The sequence below is a fragment of the Balaenoptera acutorostrata genome, chromosome 1 (genome assembly GCF_949987535.1).
Source record: "Balaenoptera acutorostrata chromosome 1, mBalAcu1.1, whole genome shotgun sequence".
Lineage (NCBI taxonomy): Eukaryota > Metazoa > Chordata > Mammalia > Artiodactyla > Balaenopteridae > Balaenoptera > Balaenoptera acutorostrata.
This window is the reverse complement of record NC_080064.1, coordinates 146,266,804-146,285,329: the sequence shown is the minus strand read 5'-3', so window position 1 is coordinate 146,285,329 and position 18,526 is coordinate 146,266,804. Positions and strand designations below refer to the sequence as shown.

At 38.1% G+C, this 18,526-nt stretch overlaps 2 protein-coding genes across 12 annotated transcripts in view; one reads left to right on the top strand and one right to left on the bottom strand.

The window, feature by feature from the left end:
• The window catches only part of EDEM3 (ER degradation enhancing alpha-mannosidase like protein 3), a 422,356-nt gene that overhangs the window by 360,678 nt on the left and 43,152 nt on the right, over positions 1-18,526 (top strand). The window lies entirely within an intron of this gene.
• The window catches only part of LOC130705044 (uncharacterized), a 144,561-nt gene that overhangs the window by 107,797 nt on the left and 18,238 nt on the right, over positions 1-18,526 (bottom strand). For all 10 annotated transcript variants that reach the window (XR_009005671.1, XR_009005674.1, XR_009005673.1 and 7 more), the window contains exon 2: positions 16,947-17,041. Coding sequence is in view for 4 of the 10 variants with exons in the window: in XM_057531100.1 (XP_057387083.1) it covers positions 16,947-17,041 (95 nt within the window). In the remaining 6 variants the exon portion in view is untranslated. The remainder of the gene's footprint in view (positions 1-16,946; positions 17,042-18,526) is intronic.

Below are 18,526 nucleotides of genomic sequence, written 5' to 3'. Positions count from 1 at the left end.
CAATGGAACAGGATAGAAAGCCCAGAGATAAACCCACGCACATATGGTCAACTAATCTATGACAAAGGAGGCAAGGATATACAATGGAGAAAAGACAGTCTCTTCAATAAGTGGTGCTGGGAAAACTGGACAGCTACATGTAAAAGAATGCATTAGAACACTCCCTAACACCATACACAAAAATAAACTCAAAATGGATTCAAGACCTAAATGTAAGACCAGACACTCTAAAACCCTTAGAGGAAAACATAGGAAGAACATTCTTTGACATAAATCACAGCAAGATCTTTTTTGATCCACCTCCTACAGTAATGGAAATAAAAAACAAAATAAACAAATGGGAGCTAATGAAACTTAAAAGCTTTTGCACAGCAAAGGAAACTATAAACAAGACGAAAAGACAACCCTCAGAATGAGAGAAAATATTTGCTAACGAATCAATGGACAAAGGATTAATCTCCAAAATATATAAACAGCTTATGCAGCTCATTATTAAAAAAACAAACAACCTAATCACAAAACTGGCAGAAGACCTAAATAGACATTTCTCCAAAGAAGACATGCAGATGGCCAAGTAGCACATGAAAAGCTGCTCAACATCACTAATTATTAGAGAAACGCAAATCAAAACTACAATGAGGTATAACCTCACACCAGTTAGAATGGGCATCATCAGCAAATCTACAAACAACAAATGCTGGAGAGGGTGTGGAGAAAAGGCAACACTCTTGCACTGTTGGTGGGAATGTAAATTGATACAGCCACTATGGAGAACAGTATGGAGGTTCCTTAAAAAACTAAAAATAGAGTTACCCTATGATGCAGCAATCCCACAACTGGGCATATACCCCGAGAAAACCATAATTCAAAAAGACACATGCACCCCCATGTTCACTGCAGCACTATTTACAATAGTTAGGTCATGGAAGCAACCTAAATGCCCATTGACAGACAAATGGATAAAGAAGATGTGGTACATATATACATGAAATATTACTCAGTCATAAAAAGGAACAAAACTGGGTTATTTGTAGAGACGTGGATGGACCTAGAGACTGTCATACAGAGTGAAGTAAGTCAGAAAGAGGAAAATAAATATCGTATATTAACGCATATATTTGGAATCTAGAAAAATGGTACAGATGAACCGGTTTGCAAGGCAGAAATAGAGACACAGATGCAGAGAACAAATGTATGGACACCAGCAGGGGAAAGTGGGGGGAAGGGTGATGGTGGTGTGATGAATTCGGAGACTGGGATTGACATGTATACACTAATATAAATAAAATAGATAACTAATAAAAACCTGCTGTATAAAAAAAAATAAAATTCAAAAAAAATTTTTTCTCTAAATATTAGTTAAATTATGGCATATTCAAACAGTATATTCATAGTGTGTATAGGACAGGTCCATTATTTTATACTTAAATTTTATAATTTAGAATGCTTTAACATTTACAGAGAAGTTGTGAGAATAGTAAAGAGTTCCCATATACCTTACATCCAGTTTCCTCTACTGGCAAAATCTTAGATTAGGATGGTTCATTTGTCACAATTAATGAACCAAACATTGAAACGATATTCAGATTTCCATAGTTTTTACTTAGTGTCCTTTTCCTGTTCCAGGAGCACATCCAGGACACTACATTACATTTAGTTGTCATGTCTCCTTAGGCTCCTCTTGACTGTGACAGTTTCTCAGATTTCTTTTTGGTTTTGATGACCCTGAAAGTTTTGAGGAGTACTGGCAAGGTATTTTGTAGACTGTCCCTCAATTGGGATTTGTCTAATTTTTTTCTCATGATTATACTGAGGTCATGGGTTTTGGGGAGGAAGACCACAGAGGTCATTCTCATCACATCATAACAAGGGTACATGCTATCAACATAAACTTAACACTGTCACTGTTAATTCTGATCACCTGGCTGGGGTAGTGTTTGTCAGTTTTCTCCACTGTAACGTTACCTTTCTTGCCCCATATTCACAATGTACTCTCTCTAAGGAAGTCACTGAGCACAGCCCATACTTAGGAAGTGGGAAGTTATGCTCTGCCTCCTTGAGGGCAGAGTAATATATAAATGATTTGAAATTATTCTGCATAGGAGATTTATCAATTCTTCTCTATTTATTCAATCATTTATGTGTATCAGTATGGACCCATGGGTATTTATTTTTATAATTTGTATAAAGTAAATGCATTGTGCGCTATTCCATATTTATAGCACAATCTAATACTGTATGATTAATTCTGTTGCTTCAATTCTTTCAGCTTTGACGGCTCGGAGCTCTTTCAGTTGGCTCCTGTGTCCCTGTGACATACTCCATCATTGTGTGTATATATTGTTAGCACTTCCTAATTTGGGCACTACAAAATACTCTAGGATCATTTTACATATTCCCCAGCCCTATAATCAGCCATTTGTCCAAAAAGTCTTGGTTCCTTTTTTTGGAGAATGGTACTAGAAACAAGATCCGGGTGCTGGGTATGTTTGTTGCTACTGGAGTGTCACTGACTCTAGGTCGTCTCAGCTGAGAGAGCAAGAAAGTGGTGTGTGTGTGTACATGCATATCTACACCTGTGCATACATATACTACAAATATAGGTATCAACGCATGTACATACATGTATATAAATATATGCATGCCCATACATGTGTGTATATGTTTACACGTGTTTACACATATCTATCAATATTTCTACATGCATCCATCATATCTATATTTGGCTAAACATTAATTCACACTGATATCACCAACTCTAAACCACTGCCACCAGATGCTTCTAGCCACTGCTCGTGTGTGTCTAACCTCACACTCCAACAGTGAGAAACCTGCCTCCACCATCCAGCATCCACAAATTCATTAATTACAGTGTTTTCAGAATTGTTAACTCTTAGCGCCACTGCAAAAAAGAGTACAGTGCTTACGTAAAGTTTCTTTTACTTTTACAGTCCCCATCCATCATTTCCAAAGTTACTTAGGTCACCCTCTTCAGTGAGGTTATTTCATATACTTGTAATACTGTTAGATTCTTTTGTCAGTCTACATTCCATCTTGGGATCCCCTGACCTCTTAAATTTTTTTTTTTTTAATTTACAAACATTAAAGTTCACTCTCTTTGTTGTAAAGTTCTATGCATTTTAACAAATGCATAGTGTCATGTATCTACCATTACAGTCTCATACAGAATAGTTTCACTCCCCTAAAAATTCCCTGTGTTTCTCCTATTCAGCCCTCCTCTTCCCACAAACCCTTGGAAACCACTTATCTGTTTACCATCTGGATGGTTTTGCCTTTTTCAGATGTCATATAAATAGAATCATATCGTATGTATTGTACCTTTTTGACTATATTCTTTCACTGAGCAATGTACACTTAAGACTCATCTATGTTTTTTCATGGCTTAGTAGCTCATTTCTTTTTATCACTAAATCATACCCCATTGTATATAGTTTGTTCATTCACCAGTGAAGGACATCTTACATGCTTCCAGTTTTTTGGTGATTGTGAATAAAGCTACTATCAACACTCACATGAAGATGTTTGTGGGATCACAGTTTTTCAATATCCTAGAAGTATGGCTGTTGGACATATGGTAAGAAATACCATACATAGCTCTGTAAGAAATTCAGGTCCACTTCTGTTCAGAAAAAGATTATATTTCTATGTATTTAGGCATAAAACATAAACAGCTGTGATGGGATTTATGACCAATTTTATTTATTTTTTACTCACTTTTATATTTTCCCAGGATGTTTTGAAGTAATTCAAGCAAGCAGTACATTTATAAACAGGGAAAAATTAATTTAAAAAGTACAATTAAGTAAGAGAGTAACAGGAGTAAACCAAATCCAATGGCTCCGTGTTGCTTATCTTGTTTCACTAGACCACCAGCTCCTGGCCAGCAGGGATTCTCTGATATGAGCTTACACACTGTGACTGTTAAGGCATCACACAGACTGTGAAGCATTTCACTATAAAGAGATTCTCCGTTCTTTGCCTACAGCTGGTGTTCCCTGACATTTGTTTCAGGCTCTGTGTATCTCAGACTCAGGAGAAGTAATGGAACCCTGGTCAGCATTTGGGAGACCCAGATTCCTGTCAGTGTGCCTGAACTCGACTTCTAATAAGGAACGTTCTGTTCTGTTATTTTTATTTATTTTTAAATTTATAAAACCTCTTAGTTTCAGGTATACAGCTAAGTGATTCAGTGATATGTGTGTGTGTGTATATATATATATATATATATATACACACACACATTCTTTTTTAGATTCTTTTCTATTATAGGTTATTATAAGATATCGAATATATTAATAGTTCCCTGTGCTATACAGTAGGTCCTTGAATTGTTTATCTATTTTATATATAGTAGTGTGTATATTTTAATCCCAAATCCTAATTTATCCCTCCTCCCCTTTTCCCCCTTGGTAACCATAAGTTTGTTTTCTATGTCTGTGAGTCTTTTTCTGTTCTGTAAATAAGTTCATTTGTATCATGTTTTTAGATTCCACATATAAGTGGTATCATGTGACACTTGTCTTTCTTCTGCCTTGTTTCTGAGACCAACCTTTAAACCTCATCTTCCAGTTCTAGTCACCAGATTCCTGTCTTGTTTCTGGTCTAAGTGCCCTCAACTGTACAAATCCATAACGTATTGAAAAAAAAAAAAAAAAAAAAAAAAAGGTTTGCCTCCAATCAAGCAAGCCCTCAAATAATCTATTTATGAGGAGAAGTTTTGTCAGTAAATGAAAATCTGCAGTATAACATCACACTCTGACATGAACAAAAAAATGAAGCCAGCTTATTAAGTTTTAGACAATATATCTGTCATTACCAGTTGTTTTAATTTTTAAAGAAGGAGGAACTTTGGCACCTATTATCATACAGAGTAAATAAATTAGATCTATTGTGAACGTGAAGCAGGCAGTTACAATGGCATCTTCATGTATCTATTATAATGTTGACAAGCTAAATAATACATCCCCCCCCTTCAAAGAAGATGTATGAATTTTTTACGCCTGGTTATTTATTTCTATCTTTTCTGAATGACAGGTATAGAATCCATTGTCAAAATTACCAATAACCTTTTAGAAACAAATCATGAGGCTGTTGAGTACTACACCTCTGTTAATACTAAGTATTAATTACTCACAAATAAAGTCTATAAGAAGAGACACTACTCAAAGACCAGACTCTTGGAAACATTACCACAGTTTTTGATGTTCTCACCTCCAGGGCCTAAATTATTAATTTTGGGTAAAGCTACCTCACTGAGTTTGCCAATCGATGAGTGAAACTTATATGCTTTGGTTTTATTTTTAGCATCACAGGGGAGATAAGAGAGAAATACGAACAACCTGCAGAAAAGGCACATGACTGTATTATTGTTCTAGATACTCTTAATCAGTGGTGAGCCTTAGGTGGCCCTCTCACTTGTCACTCATTTCCCCCACTCCACTGTTGTATCTGGGCCACTTGGGTAAAAAATACCCAGGCTAAAACAGCGAGACAAATAAATCCAGTATCTAAAATGACCATGTGGATCAAACAGAATCAAGGTTTGAAGAGGGCTTCTTTCCATTGTCTATTTAAATATCATGGTATGGTTCTTGGAGAAGAGGCCAAAATTTTAAATATAAGGTATAAGGTATACCTGATACCTTAATATTTAAATATAAGGTATAATTTTAAATATAAGGTTTGTGTTTGCTGTACTTCCCGAAGTTAAACAGGGAAGGTTTTGGAGGATAAATAAGAAGCTATGCTTCACAGGGCAGAGGAGATCAAGAGTAACTATATTCAGCAACTTTTAGAAAACACTTTGCATCCAAGGAAGCCATATTTAAAAGCAATCACATTTTGCAACAATGCTGGGAAAAGGGAAGTCATTATCAACACCCTCAATCTTTTAATTAGATGAGCAGAGATCTGTTCTATTTATTCTGTAGCTGCAAACTGGCTAGAGAATGTGGCTATCTGTATACCAGAAATTAATGTGCTGGCTTGGAAAAAAAAAAAAACAGCTGAAACACACTAACTACCCAATAAACACTTCACAATGTGCTCCCTCAGCCTCCCCATCCACTCACTATTCATGTCACGTCTCTGTGCTTGGCTCCCACTACTCCTCCTGCTCGAAATCCCTTTCCCCTCCTCATCTGCCAATGCAAACTCCTTTCGTTCAAGGCCCTGCTGCAGTGCTAGCTCTCTGTGAATCTCCTCAGATCTCCCAATCAGGGTCCACCATTCCATTCCCATTCTCCCAAAAGACTTCATTAGGGCCTCTACTGGAGACTTCCTGTGTATGTATCTCTGGCCCCTTGAGTTTCCTGAGTTACATTGGTGCCTCGTTAATCCTTTTTTTCCGTCAGCACCCAGACAATACCTAGCTGACAGTGAGAACTGAGTACATTGAAATAGGAATTTATTCAAGAGATATACTGTAAAAAACTAAAAATAGACTTATCACATGATCCTGCAATCCACTTCTGGGCATGCATCCGGAGAAAACTATAATTCAAAAAGATACATGTACCCCAATGCTCACAGCAGCACAGTTTACAATAGCCAAGACATGGAAGCAACCTAAATGTCCCTCAACAGATGAATGGATAAAAAGAAGATGTGGTGTGTATACCACCCCCCCCAACACACACAATGGACTATCACTCAGCCATAAAAAAGAAGGAAACAATGCCATTTGCTGCAACATGGATGGACCTAGAGATTACCATATTAAGTGAAGTAGTCAGACAGAAAAAGACAAATATCATATGATAGCACTTATATGTGGAATCTAAATTCCACAAATGAACTTATTTATAAAACAGAAATAGATTTACAGACATGGAAGACAAACTTATGGTTACCAAAGGGGAAAGGGGAGGAGAGAGATAAATCAGGAATTTGGGATTAACATATAAAAACTACTATTTACAAAATAAACAACAAAGACCTACTGTATAGCACAGGGAACTATATTCAATATCTTGTAATAACTTATAATGGAAAAGAATCTGAAAAAATATATATACATGCATGTATAACTGAATCACTTTGCTGTATACCTGAAACTAACACAACATTGCAAATTAACTATACGTCAACTTAAAAAATAGTTATGAAAAAAAGAGAGATGCTGTACCAGGACCCTAACACCGTGTTCACCTGCATAAGGTCGTGTCAGTGTATTAGTATGGAAAAGAGAAAAAGCTATTTGAAATAGGGTTTCAGTCATGTTCTGCTATGCCTAGCTTTTGGGATGATTATAGTAGTTGCTCCAAAAACCACCTTCGATTCATTGATTTCTGTATCTGTTGGGTACAGGTATCCCCTGCTTTTTCAAAGTTTGCTTTACACCACTTTGCTTTTACAAAAGAATGAGTGCCTGTTTTCGCTAACCGAAAGAAATGTGAAGAGGATTTTTGCTTTTAGGAAAAAAGACAAAAAGCGAAAATAGCATGCAGCGTTTGTTTTGCAGGAGCCATTATAAAGGCAGTGCATTCCCCCAGCAGTGAGAGTGGCACTACCATGCTCCTTCCCCAGAAACTACACTCAGGATCTCAGCATGACACTGCTGTACCTGTGAACTGTGGCTGTGGGTGTCTGTGCTTTACCTCCATTTATTTTGTGCATCCGTTAGCAAGATGTGTCCGAAGGTAATTGCTTCTTCACTTTGCACCATTCCAGGTTACAGGAAGTTTCCTAGGAACACTACTTTCGGATAGCGGGGGGAACCTGTGTACACTTTACTATTGCCCTTTCTCCGTGAGAGAATGAAGTGTGCTATGATGATATAAGTCTTTCTTCGAGGGGACTAGGTATTAACTCTTACTTAGAACCAGAAGAATGCTGTTCCTTAACTTTGTTTCCACCATGAAATAGCAACTAACCTCAGAAACGAATCTAAGTGTCCTTTTAACTAGTGACAACAATAACCACTATAATTTGTGTTGGACTTTATGTTTACAAAGCACTTTGTGGGTATTCTTTTATTCTCATAACATTCTGTTCCTGAATTAGGAACTCTGCTTCTGTTCAACACTTAAAATTTAGACGGTTGATTCAACAAATCCCTCCTTCTTAGTGAATTAAACTCTACTCCTGTTCTTCTCTAAAATAAACTACCACAGTGCCAGGAGAATCTGTAATACCCTGAATGTGCCTGGCTCAAGTAACACAAAAATACTAGTTGGATAAAGAATGTTTTCCAAGATCAGTGAAGAGACAGAATTCTTCCCTCCTGTTCCGTCTGTGCCGCAACAAACAAAAGAGAACGATGCTGCCAGAACTAAAGCTCACATGAGCTGTTTTTCTCCTCAGAAACTAAAAGGTTCTGGTCAGGTAGATCGTGTCTGAGATCCTTATGCTGTTTCTCTAAGTATCTGGAAGAACCCGAGGCTGGTGCCCATGTCCTATGCATGCGAGAACAGGAAATGAGAATGAGACCACTGAGTTAAAAGCAGGGAATCCTGGGGATGAGTCTTGGGCTTAAGTGATGTTTATGAAGCTGCTCTAGGAAGAGGTTTCTCTCGTCTAAAACAGATGCTCTCGGGAGCATCTTCACCCCCTACCTTCACTTTGGTTTGGGAACCCTCAACCTTCTAGAATGTCCGCAACCCAGGAAGTAACTCCTTCAAGTCCAAATCCCACTTCTTTCCACCTCCACAATTCATTCCAGCCCCAGCCTGAGCTCACATCCAACCTGCACCTTGAAGGAGGGAGGGGAGGGGAAAGGAGGTGCTTTGTAGAGCTTGACCCTTTGTCTGTAATATCAGCTTTACCCTTGTCAGTTTATTTTACCTTATTCTCAAGAGTGCTAGGAATGTATAAATGACTTGGGAAACTGGGACAATTCAATGTCACGGTCTTTTGCATTATCTGGTTTCCAAAAATAATTACTTGACCTTCCATGTGAGATGAGCACTCAAAGATAAACAGTCACTCCTAAGATCACCAAGAACAACCTTTAAACCGAAAAGTCAGTTTGCTATTAGATTAGCTGCTCTGCAGAGTCATAGGATAAGTAAACATGGTCGTATCTGTTAAAAAGAAGAGTTTAAATCGACTCTTAGAGGGTTCCTCATTAGAGAACATCTAGATGGCAATTATAAATCTTAGCATAATAAACATTATTGAGTCAAAGTTTACAATGTTCATTCACATGACTTGTTCCTCACCGGCATACTCGAGAAAGAGTGATATGGCGACTGTGGTCTTGAGCACTTAGCTTTCCTACTGACCTACAGGTACAGAGTGAAATTGCAGACTGTTCTCTGGTTTGTTTCAGGCTGTCAATCAATCCAATGCTTTGGAGAACATTAGCCCCCTCCAGGCGACTGCTTCAACCGCAGCGCATTCCGTGGGTCAGAGCCACTTCCCAGTTTTCACCAGCTGAATGCCGCTGCTCCAAAGAGAGCTCTGGTAGGTTGCTGGAAATTTTCCTCTTATCAAAGCTGTCTCCTAATCTCTAAGTCTTCATTTCTCCAACTGGATGTCCTGACATTTACTGGAAATGTAATGTACCGGAGATAGGTTTGGGAGCTCCCACAAACTCAACAGGTGGGAAGAGGGCGTACCTAGAGCTTGATTCATTCTCCTTTTCCACTAAAGCCCATTAGAATGCTCTATGTCTTGTCACTTGATTGTACTCAGGAATTGGTGAGTCAGACAAGCATGTTTCAACTCAGTCTTCAACTCTATGGATAATACTAAAATCAAAAGCTCACCCAACCATGATATGTCTCATTTGATAGAAAAGTGCCTTCTCATTTATACAAAGATATCTGGAAATAGTGAGTCAAAAACTATTATAATACGTGTAAATCTAGGAAATACATACAAAACCCCAAACTCAAACCCAAAAACCCCCCAAAACAAAAAACCAGCGTCAAATGATTCATTAACTCCTAAGGGAGGACAGCTTAAGAATGACAAATGTTAATCAAGGAAAAAATGACAATGTCTTAGCGTGTAGTGAGAGGAGCACTTCAAAACTAGGTCGTTTATTTGTCTTTGGAGAGGGAAGGGGACTGAATAGTGCCAAGACTGGAGTAATTTACCCTTAAATTATTTATATGCAAAAGTATTAACCTACATAAAATGAAGCTGGATGATCCTTGAGCTTCCTTGAGCTCCTTGAGCTTGCCTGCTGTTAATCAGATATCAGAGAATGGTGGAAAACTGAGGGTATTTAAGATAATGAGAAAATGACAATCCTACTTAACATTACAGATCCCCAGGTATGCAAGTAGTTACTGGAGTTTTGTTATTATTGTCGCCTTTAAAAATAAATTTTAAATCACACAAATAATATACTCATATTTTCCTTAAAACATTAAAAATATTAAATTTTAAAAATATTTTTTATAAGGATAAAAATCCCCTAACCACCACACCCGATCCTTTCTCATCCTTCCCACCCAATCCAACTCCACTGTTGACAATAGCCAACATCTGCATTTTCTATGCCAGAAACCGTGCTAAGAGTTTACAGGAATATCTTTTTAATTTTCACAAATTCCTGCTAAAGTGGGTTCAGTTATTATCCCCATTTTGCAGAGGAGGAAACTGAGTCATGGCACACTTATGTCCCCCATTAACTCAGGTGCCCACTCTCAGTAGTTCGGGACACATCCATCCGGGTTTTTCTATGGATCCCTGAACATTTATGAGTACTCATAGCACATGTAGGGTGTTGCTGTTTTGTTTCACTAAAAAACCTTAAATGGTATCATACTATACATATCCAATCTACAATTTGCATTTCTCCCTGACAGTTCATAAACTCTAACTCATTCTTTTCAATTGCTGTCTAGTGTACTACAGCTGTAGCATTCTCCTAGCGACAAGCATGCAGGTTATTTTTGATTTTTCACTTATAGAAACGATGCTGTAGTGAAAGTCTTGTGCAAGCTTTCTCATTCACAAGGGCAGCTGCTTGGGTGGATATCAAGATATGGAAGTGCTGGGTGATGCTGAGCGCATGTTTAAATTTTCATAGATACTGCTACATTGTCCTCCAAGATAGGTACCACTAGTATGTAAAGACATATTTTCCTATGACCATGCCAAACTCTGATATTATCAATCTTCAAATTTTTGCCAAGCTAAGGAATCATGTTTTAATATGCATTTCCCTGATTACCATAAAAGTTGTGTTAGGCAACACCATCTGGACTGGTAATTAAATGATAAAGTGAGTTAAAGTAGGGCAACATAAAAAATGTATATGTACATTAAGCGTATTATTTATTTTAAAATACATAGATGTGCATTCCCCCTCCCATCTTTTGACACAGGAACAAGGCTTCTCAAGTAAGGGATCACTGACTGGGGCTCTACATATACTTTCTGCATTAACCACACCCTTATAATGTACATCTAAGTGAGAACGTAAAAGCCTTGTGAAATAATCTGAGTGCAGAATTTAATTGAATTTAACCGCAAGTTTTTAGTAACTGCCTTCATCAAGATTTTCCAAAGCATTTAATTTAATTTTCACAAAAACAGCTCTCTTTCCACACCTGTGTTTCATCGGTTTACATATTACCTAACTAAATTACATAATTACAATGACATGCAACCAGCATAAGCAGGTTTGGAAACCATCGTACTGGCGCTTGGAAAACACACATTTAACTGAGACAGCAAAAGCACAGGGGTATTCTAGAGAGTAGGCCACCAGCCATTCTGTGAGCCCACCCTGGACTGAAGTCAGCATCTTTCAGAGGGGTTTGTGAGAGTCTTCTAACACAGCAGGTTGGGTAAGAGAGTAGCCACTGTACTAGTGATGTGGAACATCTTTTCATATGCTTATTACCCAATATCCTCTACTGTGAACCATCTGTTCATTTCATTTACCTATTTTTCTGGTGGATTAGCCTTTTCTTAATTATTTACAAGTGTTCTTTAGAAATCCCAGTACTAATCCTTTGTCTTTTATGTCATAAATATTTTCTCCCAGGATGTTGCCTATCAACTACTTTTCTGTAGTTATTCTGTCTTGCAGAAGTACTTAATTTTGATCTAATGAAATAAACTATTTTTCTTTCTTTTTTAAATAAATTTAATTTATTTATTTATTTTTGGCTGCATTGGGTCTTCGTTGCTGAGTGCGGGCTTTCTCTAGTTGCGGTGAGTGGAGACTACTTTTTGTTGCGGTGCGCGGGCTTCTCATTGTGGTGGCTTCCCTTGTTGCGGAGCACGGGCTCTAGGGTGTGGGCTTCAGTAGTAGTGGCACATGGGCTCAGGAGTTGTGGCTCGTGGGCTCTAGAGCGCAGGCTCAGTAGTTCTGGCGCATGGGCTTAGCTGCTCCGCGGCATGTGGGATCTTCCTGGACCAGGGCTTGAACCCGTGTCCCCTGCATTGGCAGGTGGATTCTTAACCGCTGCGCCACCAGGGAAGTCCCACTATTTTTCTTTCTTCATAGCTTTTGCTTTCTATGTCTTAAGAAAGCCTCCCCTGCTTTGCTAAGATTCTAAACATATTCTCCTATGTTTTCTTCTACTACTTCAATAATTTTATAATTCCCAGATTCCAGATGAGGAACTTGAAGTTCAGAAGTTTCAGATATTTGACCAAAATTATAAAGCTAGAAATAACCTGGGATCCATATTGATATATAATTATATATAATCTCCAAAGCCAATGCTACTACTTTATACTACCTTCCTGAAGAAGGAATTAAAGTCTGAGAGAAGTAAAGTGAAATACATGGATGTCCAACAGTGGTAAAAATTGGATGAATGCACATGTTTGTACTGAGTACATAAATGGTTGACATATAAATGACTCATCATCAGCCACAGAAAACCAGCACAATCTCTTCCACCCACAGAAACTGTGGTGAATAGTATTTAGATGTCCCAAGTGACTGGACATCTAAATACTATTGAGCAACTACTAGGTACAAAGTAATAGTTGGACCTCGAGGTCCAACTTCTCTTATTCATACATTCCTCCATCCACATTCAAGCAAACAAAAATATACCGAACACCTAGCATGTCCCAGGTAACCAGCGCCACACACTCATAGATGTGGACTTTGCTAGACTCCTTCGCATGGATAGTCTGCAAGTTCCTAAAGCTTTGCTTGCTCAAAAGCAACCGCTACATTTGCAATGTACCTTGAGTTGTGGTCATTTAGGTCACATGCCTTCTATGTGCTACCAGAAAGTGAGCCCACTAGGGTGATGAGATTTACATTATGTGCCTCTGCATCCCCCAAAGCACAGAGCCTAAGGCCCTGACAGTACAGGTGTTCTGTTACTGCAGTTATTACATTGTCATGTGATGGATGCTTCACTTCCTCTCTTGTGGACCACATTTGATCTTTTAAGGGTGGGCAAGAATGAGTAATGAATAATGAATGAATGAATGAACACTTTGTATTTTCATCAAACACAGCCTTCTTAGTGATTTTATCTTTTCATTGAGGTCACTATTTATTCTCACCACTACCGGTCATCTTTCCAGGTGTCACAGTCTTGTTATTACCATTATCTCCTGACTCCTCTGTCTTCCTTTAATACCTATAATAAGCTGTCAAATCTTGTTGCTTCTATTGCAACCTTGCCTACACCTTTTCTATTCTCCCTGCCACTGCCTTGGTTCAAGTTCACTATCTCTTGCAAAAACTATTATGAATGATCTCCCACCCAGGCTCCCCATACTACTCCGTATTACACCTGCTGATTCCACATAAACTTTCCTGAATCATCATCTCATTCTGACAATCCCTTGCTTAAAAACTTCAAAGGCTCCCATTAATCCACTGAATTGATTTTGGACCTCTCAGCTAGACATCAAAGCTCTGTGTATGACCCCATCTACGTTTTGCCTCTAATTTCCCGCTGTTCTCCTACTGATGCCTTCTCCTGACCCCTCCCGCTCCCCAATCAAACAGGACCATGTGCTTTTTATTAAATACGATTTGTGTTTTCCATCTCTGTTACTTCAGCCTGGGGCACTCTCCCTCATTCTATCCTTTGAGGCTCATTGTAAACACCAGCTCTTTCATCAAGTAGGTCCTGATGCCACAACAGACAAGATATCTGCCTTCTTTGATATCGGCAGCTCTTTGTGTTGTCTTCTTGGAATCAATCTTGTTTGATTTGTCTAACCCTGCTTTATTTATAGTCATTTGGCACTTACCTTGTTTACTGCAATACAAGCGCCTTGTGGTAAGAGTCAGTGGTTTCCTTATTTTTGTGTTTATCTGCAGAGTTTGGGACAGAGCCTTGTACACAGAGGCACCCAGTAAGCTACTGGTTGACCTGAACAGTTCCCTCAACTTTAGTGTAAGCTCCTTGACTTTAAGTACACTGTGTCTCTCAACACAAGTAAGGGCCTTGTGCATAACAGGTACTCAAAACATACTTGTTTAAGTAATTTCATGGTTCCAGAGCAAGATTTTTCAAAACAGATGTAACACTGGCATTAACCTAAAAGAGTCACTTAAATCTCTCTCACCAATTAACATAAAAGAAAAAGAAAAGGAACACTGACTCTAACGTTCATTATTCTTTCCTTTCGTTTTATGTGATAATGCCTAACTCTTATTAGGTGCTTATCACGTACCAGGCACTGCACTCAAAGTTTTATAACAATCGCCTCGTGTAATCCTCCCAAGAGCACCATGAAGCACTGTCTTTTTCCCCAATGGATGGGCGGGAGGTTTAGAGAAGTGAAGTAACTTGATCCTGCAATGAGTAAGTGGCAGAGCTGAGATCTGAATCCAGGCAGTTTCTGCCTCCAAAAACCCATGGTTGTCACCATCATGCCATATGCCTTGGTTATGTTTGCCAACCCTCTTAATTTCAACAGTTTGGGTAAAAAAAAAAATCTTTTAAAAACTACTTCAAGCTACATCTTAAAATCATTCTTTGAAACATGAGAACATCTTGACTCTCAGATTATTTTAATGGACGTAAAAATAAAGAATTGTTAAGTCTATCTCATCCACCTTCCAATGTAAGCTTCAAATTTAGGAGGCTGTTTTCTCCAACGGTATGCATGGTCAGTACTTGGTTATGCATCCCCCCAAATGGAGGTGACAAAGGTAACATACTTCCAAATAACTGAAAATCATTTAATTTTGGAACGCAGTCTAGAAATCTCAGAACCAAAAATAACCATTTAGTCCCCATTCTCCTTGGAAGTCTTCATATACTTGAAAACTCCTCTCGGTGGCCTGGACTCTAATTTGCTGGCAGAGTAAAGGGGTGTGGGGTTGACATAGATAATCTATGAGTAAATAGGCCAGAATTGCTCTCTTTTTGAATCTCCATTCAGTCTGCATGGAAAAGCACTAGCGCCAATTCTGACCACAGTGCTGAAAAAGAATATACTAGCACCAAGGAGCTGATAGACTATGAAACTGAGAGAGAAGGAAAAAAGTCGTACTGGCCCTAAACATGATGAGAGCAACAATGAGGAAAAACTCACAAGCTGTAAGATAAAAGTCATTGCTTTCCTTAGGATTTCAGAGATGCAAGCATGGGAAGTAGAGATGGATGCTAGTAGTTACATCTAAGAAAGAGCCACCAGCGGACGGGTCACCAATGTCTCTTTAGCCTCCAATGGAAATACTATTACTAAAGATGAGATTCATAACTTAAGATGAAATTATATCAAGCAAGGACAAACTTTATTCAATAAAATACAGTAGAAAACTGACTACTGATGTTTCGACTACTCAGATCTTCTATTTATCTATTCAAAGCAAAAAAAAAAATTCATGTAAAAAGTCTGATAATATTAACTTCACTATTTAGTCATAGCTACCTTTTCTGGATTTAAGTATTGATGTTAAAATATACCACAGGTATGATGAACCTCTGTGACTTGAGGGATACCTTAAAATCCAAATCCCATTTATAAAGCAAAATTTTATCAGAGTATTTTTCACTCCTTTAAAATGATCTAAAATACTCAGTTGTTGATACTTGAGTTTTTCAAGTTGTAGATCATATGTTCAGAAAAGAATAGAGGAAAAAGAGTGAGCCTGTTATGTTCATTAGTGTATCATGGAAAAATGACAGCCTTAAATACTCATGAGCACTGGTGAATATTCTGCCGACTCCCTCTGCTGCCGCAGAAATCAGAAAAACAAAAACAAAGCACATAACGGAAAAAGGAGTTTAAGTCAAGTGAAAATATTTTATGACATTGCAAACTTCTTAAAAAATACATTCACTCAAACATGAAAAAAATAGCAAGCAATTAATCCCAAAATAAAAGAGAAAAACAATTCTGCTCCAACATAACTGAATAAATGCATATTCTTAACAATCTGTAATCTCTTAAGAAACCAGCTAATATGATAATTTACTAAAGGTTTGTTTAAGGGATGGAATATTAAGGTGGAACATGTAGATTGATTTGTATTAGAGAAAGACGTTCCTAACTATCTGTTTCAGATCATTAGAATTCTCACTGTTAACTCAAAACCCACAATACCTTAACAGTGTGAATGTGAAGTACAAATTTGATAAGGACCTACCTTCAAAGTACCTTATTTTCCTTTGAAAGGCAACTTCCTTAACAACACTACATATCGAGAATAATGAAACTTAGCCATTCACTATGATCTGGACACGAGTTAAAGGATGCAGAGAAAAAGAAAAAAAGGTAATGGTCCCCCCCCCCCCATAAAACTCATTCCTACTTTATGCTTTTTCCTTTAAATTTAACCATTTTGAAATACTAATAATTTTGCTACCTTTCCCCTGAAACATTCTCTATGAAGATTAAAGAAGAGCTTGTTCAAAAACAAACAGGATACAGGAGTACTGGTACAGCTTCCAGGCAAGCTATAAATAGCAACGGCATTTTCAAGAAATCTCGTGCCAGTGTGTAAGCTGCAGTTTAAACATGCAGTGCAGATTTTATTATAATGCTGTCACCAAAATTCATTGTTATACAAGAAATTCAATGCTTACCAAGTTTTCTTGGTTCCTGGCTGCTATTTTTTGCTCCTCTTCTGCCCCATTTTTCATGTATTTGACCTCTTCCACCGGTTTGATCCTATACTCATCTGAGTGCCAAAAAAGAAAAGACATTTTATAACTTTTTTCACAATGGGAGAAAAGTGTCAGTAAGAAAGCCCAACAGCATAATTTGTTAGAGCCTTTTCCCTGCGGCCTTTCTATGTGGTTCATTTGAAAAAATCTGGAAGAAGCTTAACCAGCCTCTTTTTATGAGGCGCTCTCCTCTGTCTACTGGGAAAAGCTCAGCATCACGAAGGCAGCTAATGAAAGTGGCACTGCCTGGTCCTTTCACAGACAGCAGGTGGTGGCAGCAGAAACAGAGGTTATTCCATATCTAAAGCCTATTTGGAATTTATACGCATTAGGGCATATCACATAATGGTTTAAGGAGATTTTTCTCCTTGAGAATACGAGTTCAAAATGCCTGTGGCAGCAACGTTATGCAGTACGTTCACACCTGAATTTCTTTCTTTTGGAAAAACAAAGTAAGACTAAAGAGCTTAACTGACCAACAAATAGATATAAACAATTGGAAATTGAAATTTTCCTGTTGGTGATCCCCATATTAAATGTGGAACAGTCTGCAACGATTTCATATGATACATACAGACTTTAATCTCTCTGTAAAGTCACACACATGAAGAGCCATAATATCACACGGCTCTAATTGGCAGGTATATCTATCACTCAAGGCAGGAGAGTATAGTGGGCCATGGACGGGACCTGGACTTTGCAACAGCCAGAGAGAGAGTACAACAAATTCCAGTATCAAAATACATCATAGGACAAACTTGGGAAAACTTGCAATTAAAGCTCCTCTCCAGGGTAGAGGTTTGGTGATGACAATGATGACATTTTCACCAGATTTCTGTCAATAGGAAATGACTTGGGCACACTAAGGTCAAAAACAGGTGTGACTTTGAGTCATCTTTAGTCCAGTGTATAGGAAAAATCACAGACATTATGGAATTAGAAAATTTCATCAACCAACAAACTGATGATTGCCTAGCATATGACATGGAATAATGTCTATAAAAGGCTACCTAATAGACAGATGTCTATCACTAGGAAGTTGCAATATATTTTCTTACTGCCTGTGGTTAATTTGCTACAATGACTATATGCTTATATAATTTCTTGCCTTACTATTTACAATACCATTTCCTATATAGTTTCAGGCTTCCTCATACTATCCCTTAACACGCTACCCGCAAAGATGTTTGTTACAGTAATATTTCTTCAAGTAATTATGCTGTTCCAATGTTTCTCAAAATTATCATCCTTATGAAAGTAATACATTTGCATATATCTGAATAAAGACTCCATGTTCACAGCTGAGCCAATTGTTTTTTCCATCTGACAATTCAAGGTAGTAAAGCATGGTACGTCACATCTGTGTGCTCGTCCTTCAGAGCCCTGCAGTTCACTGTCATGGGATGATCCATGGCAGTGAAGATGCCACTGAGGGGACTGGGCCAGAGGGCTGCCATCAGATCACAGGGTGAGGGCCAGGACCAAAGGGCCCTGCATGT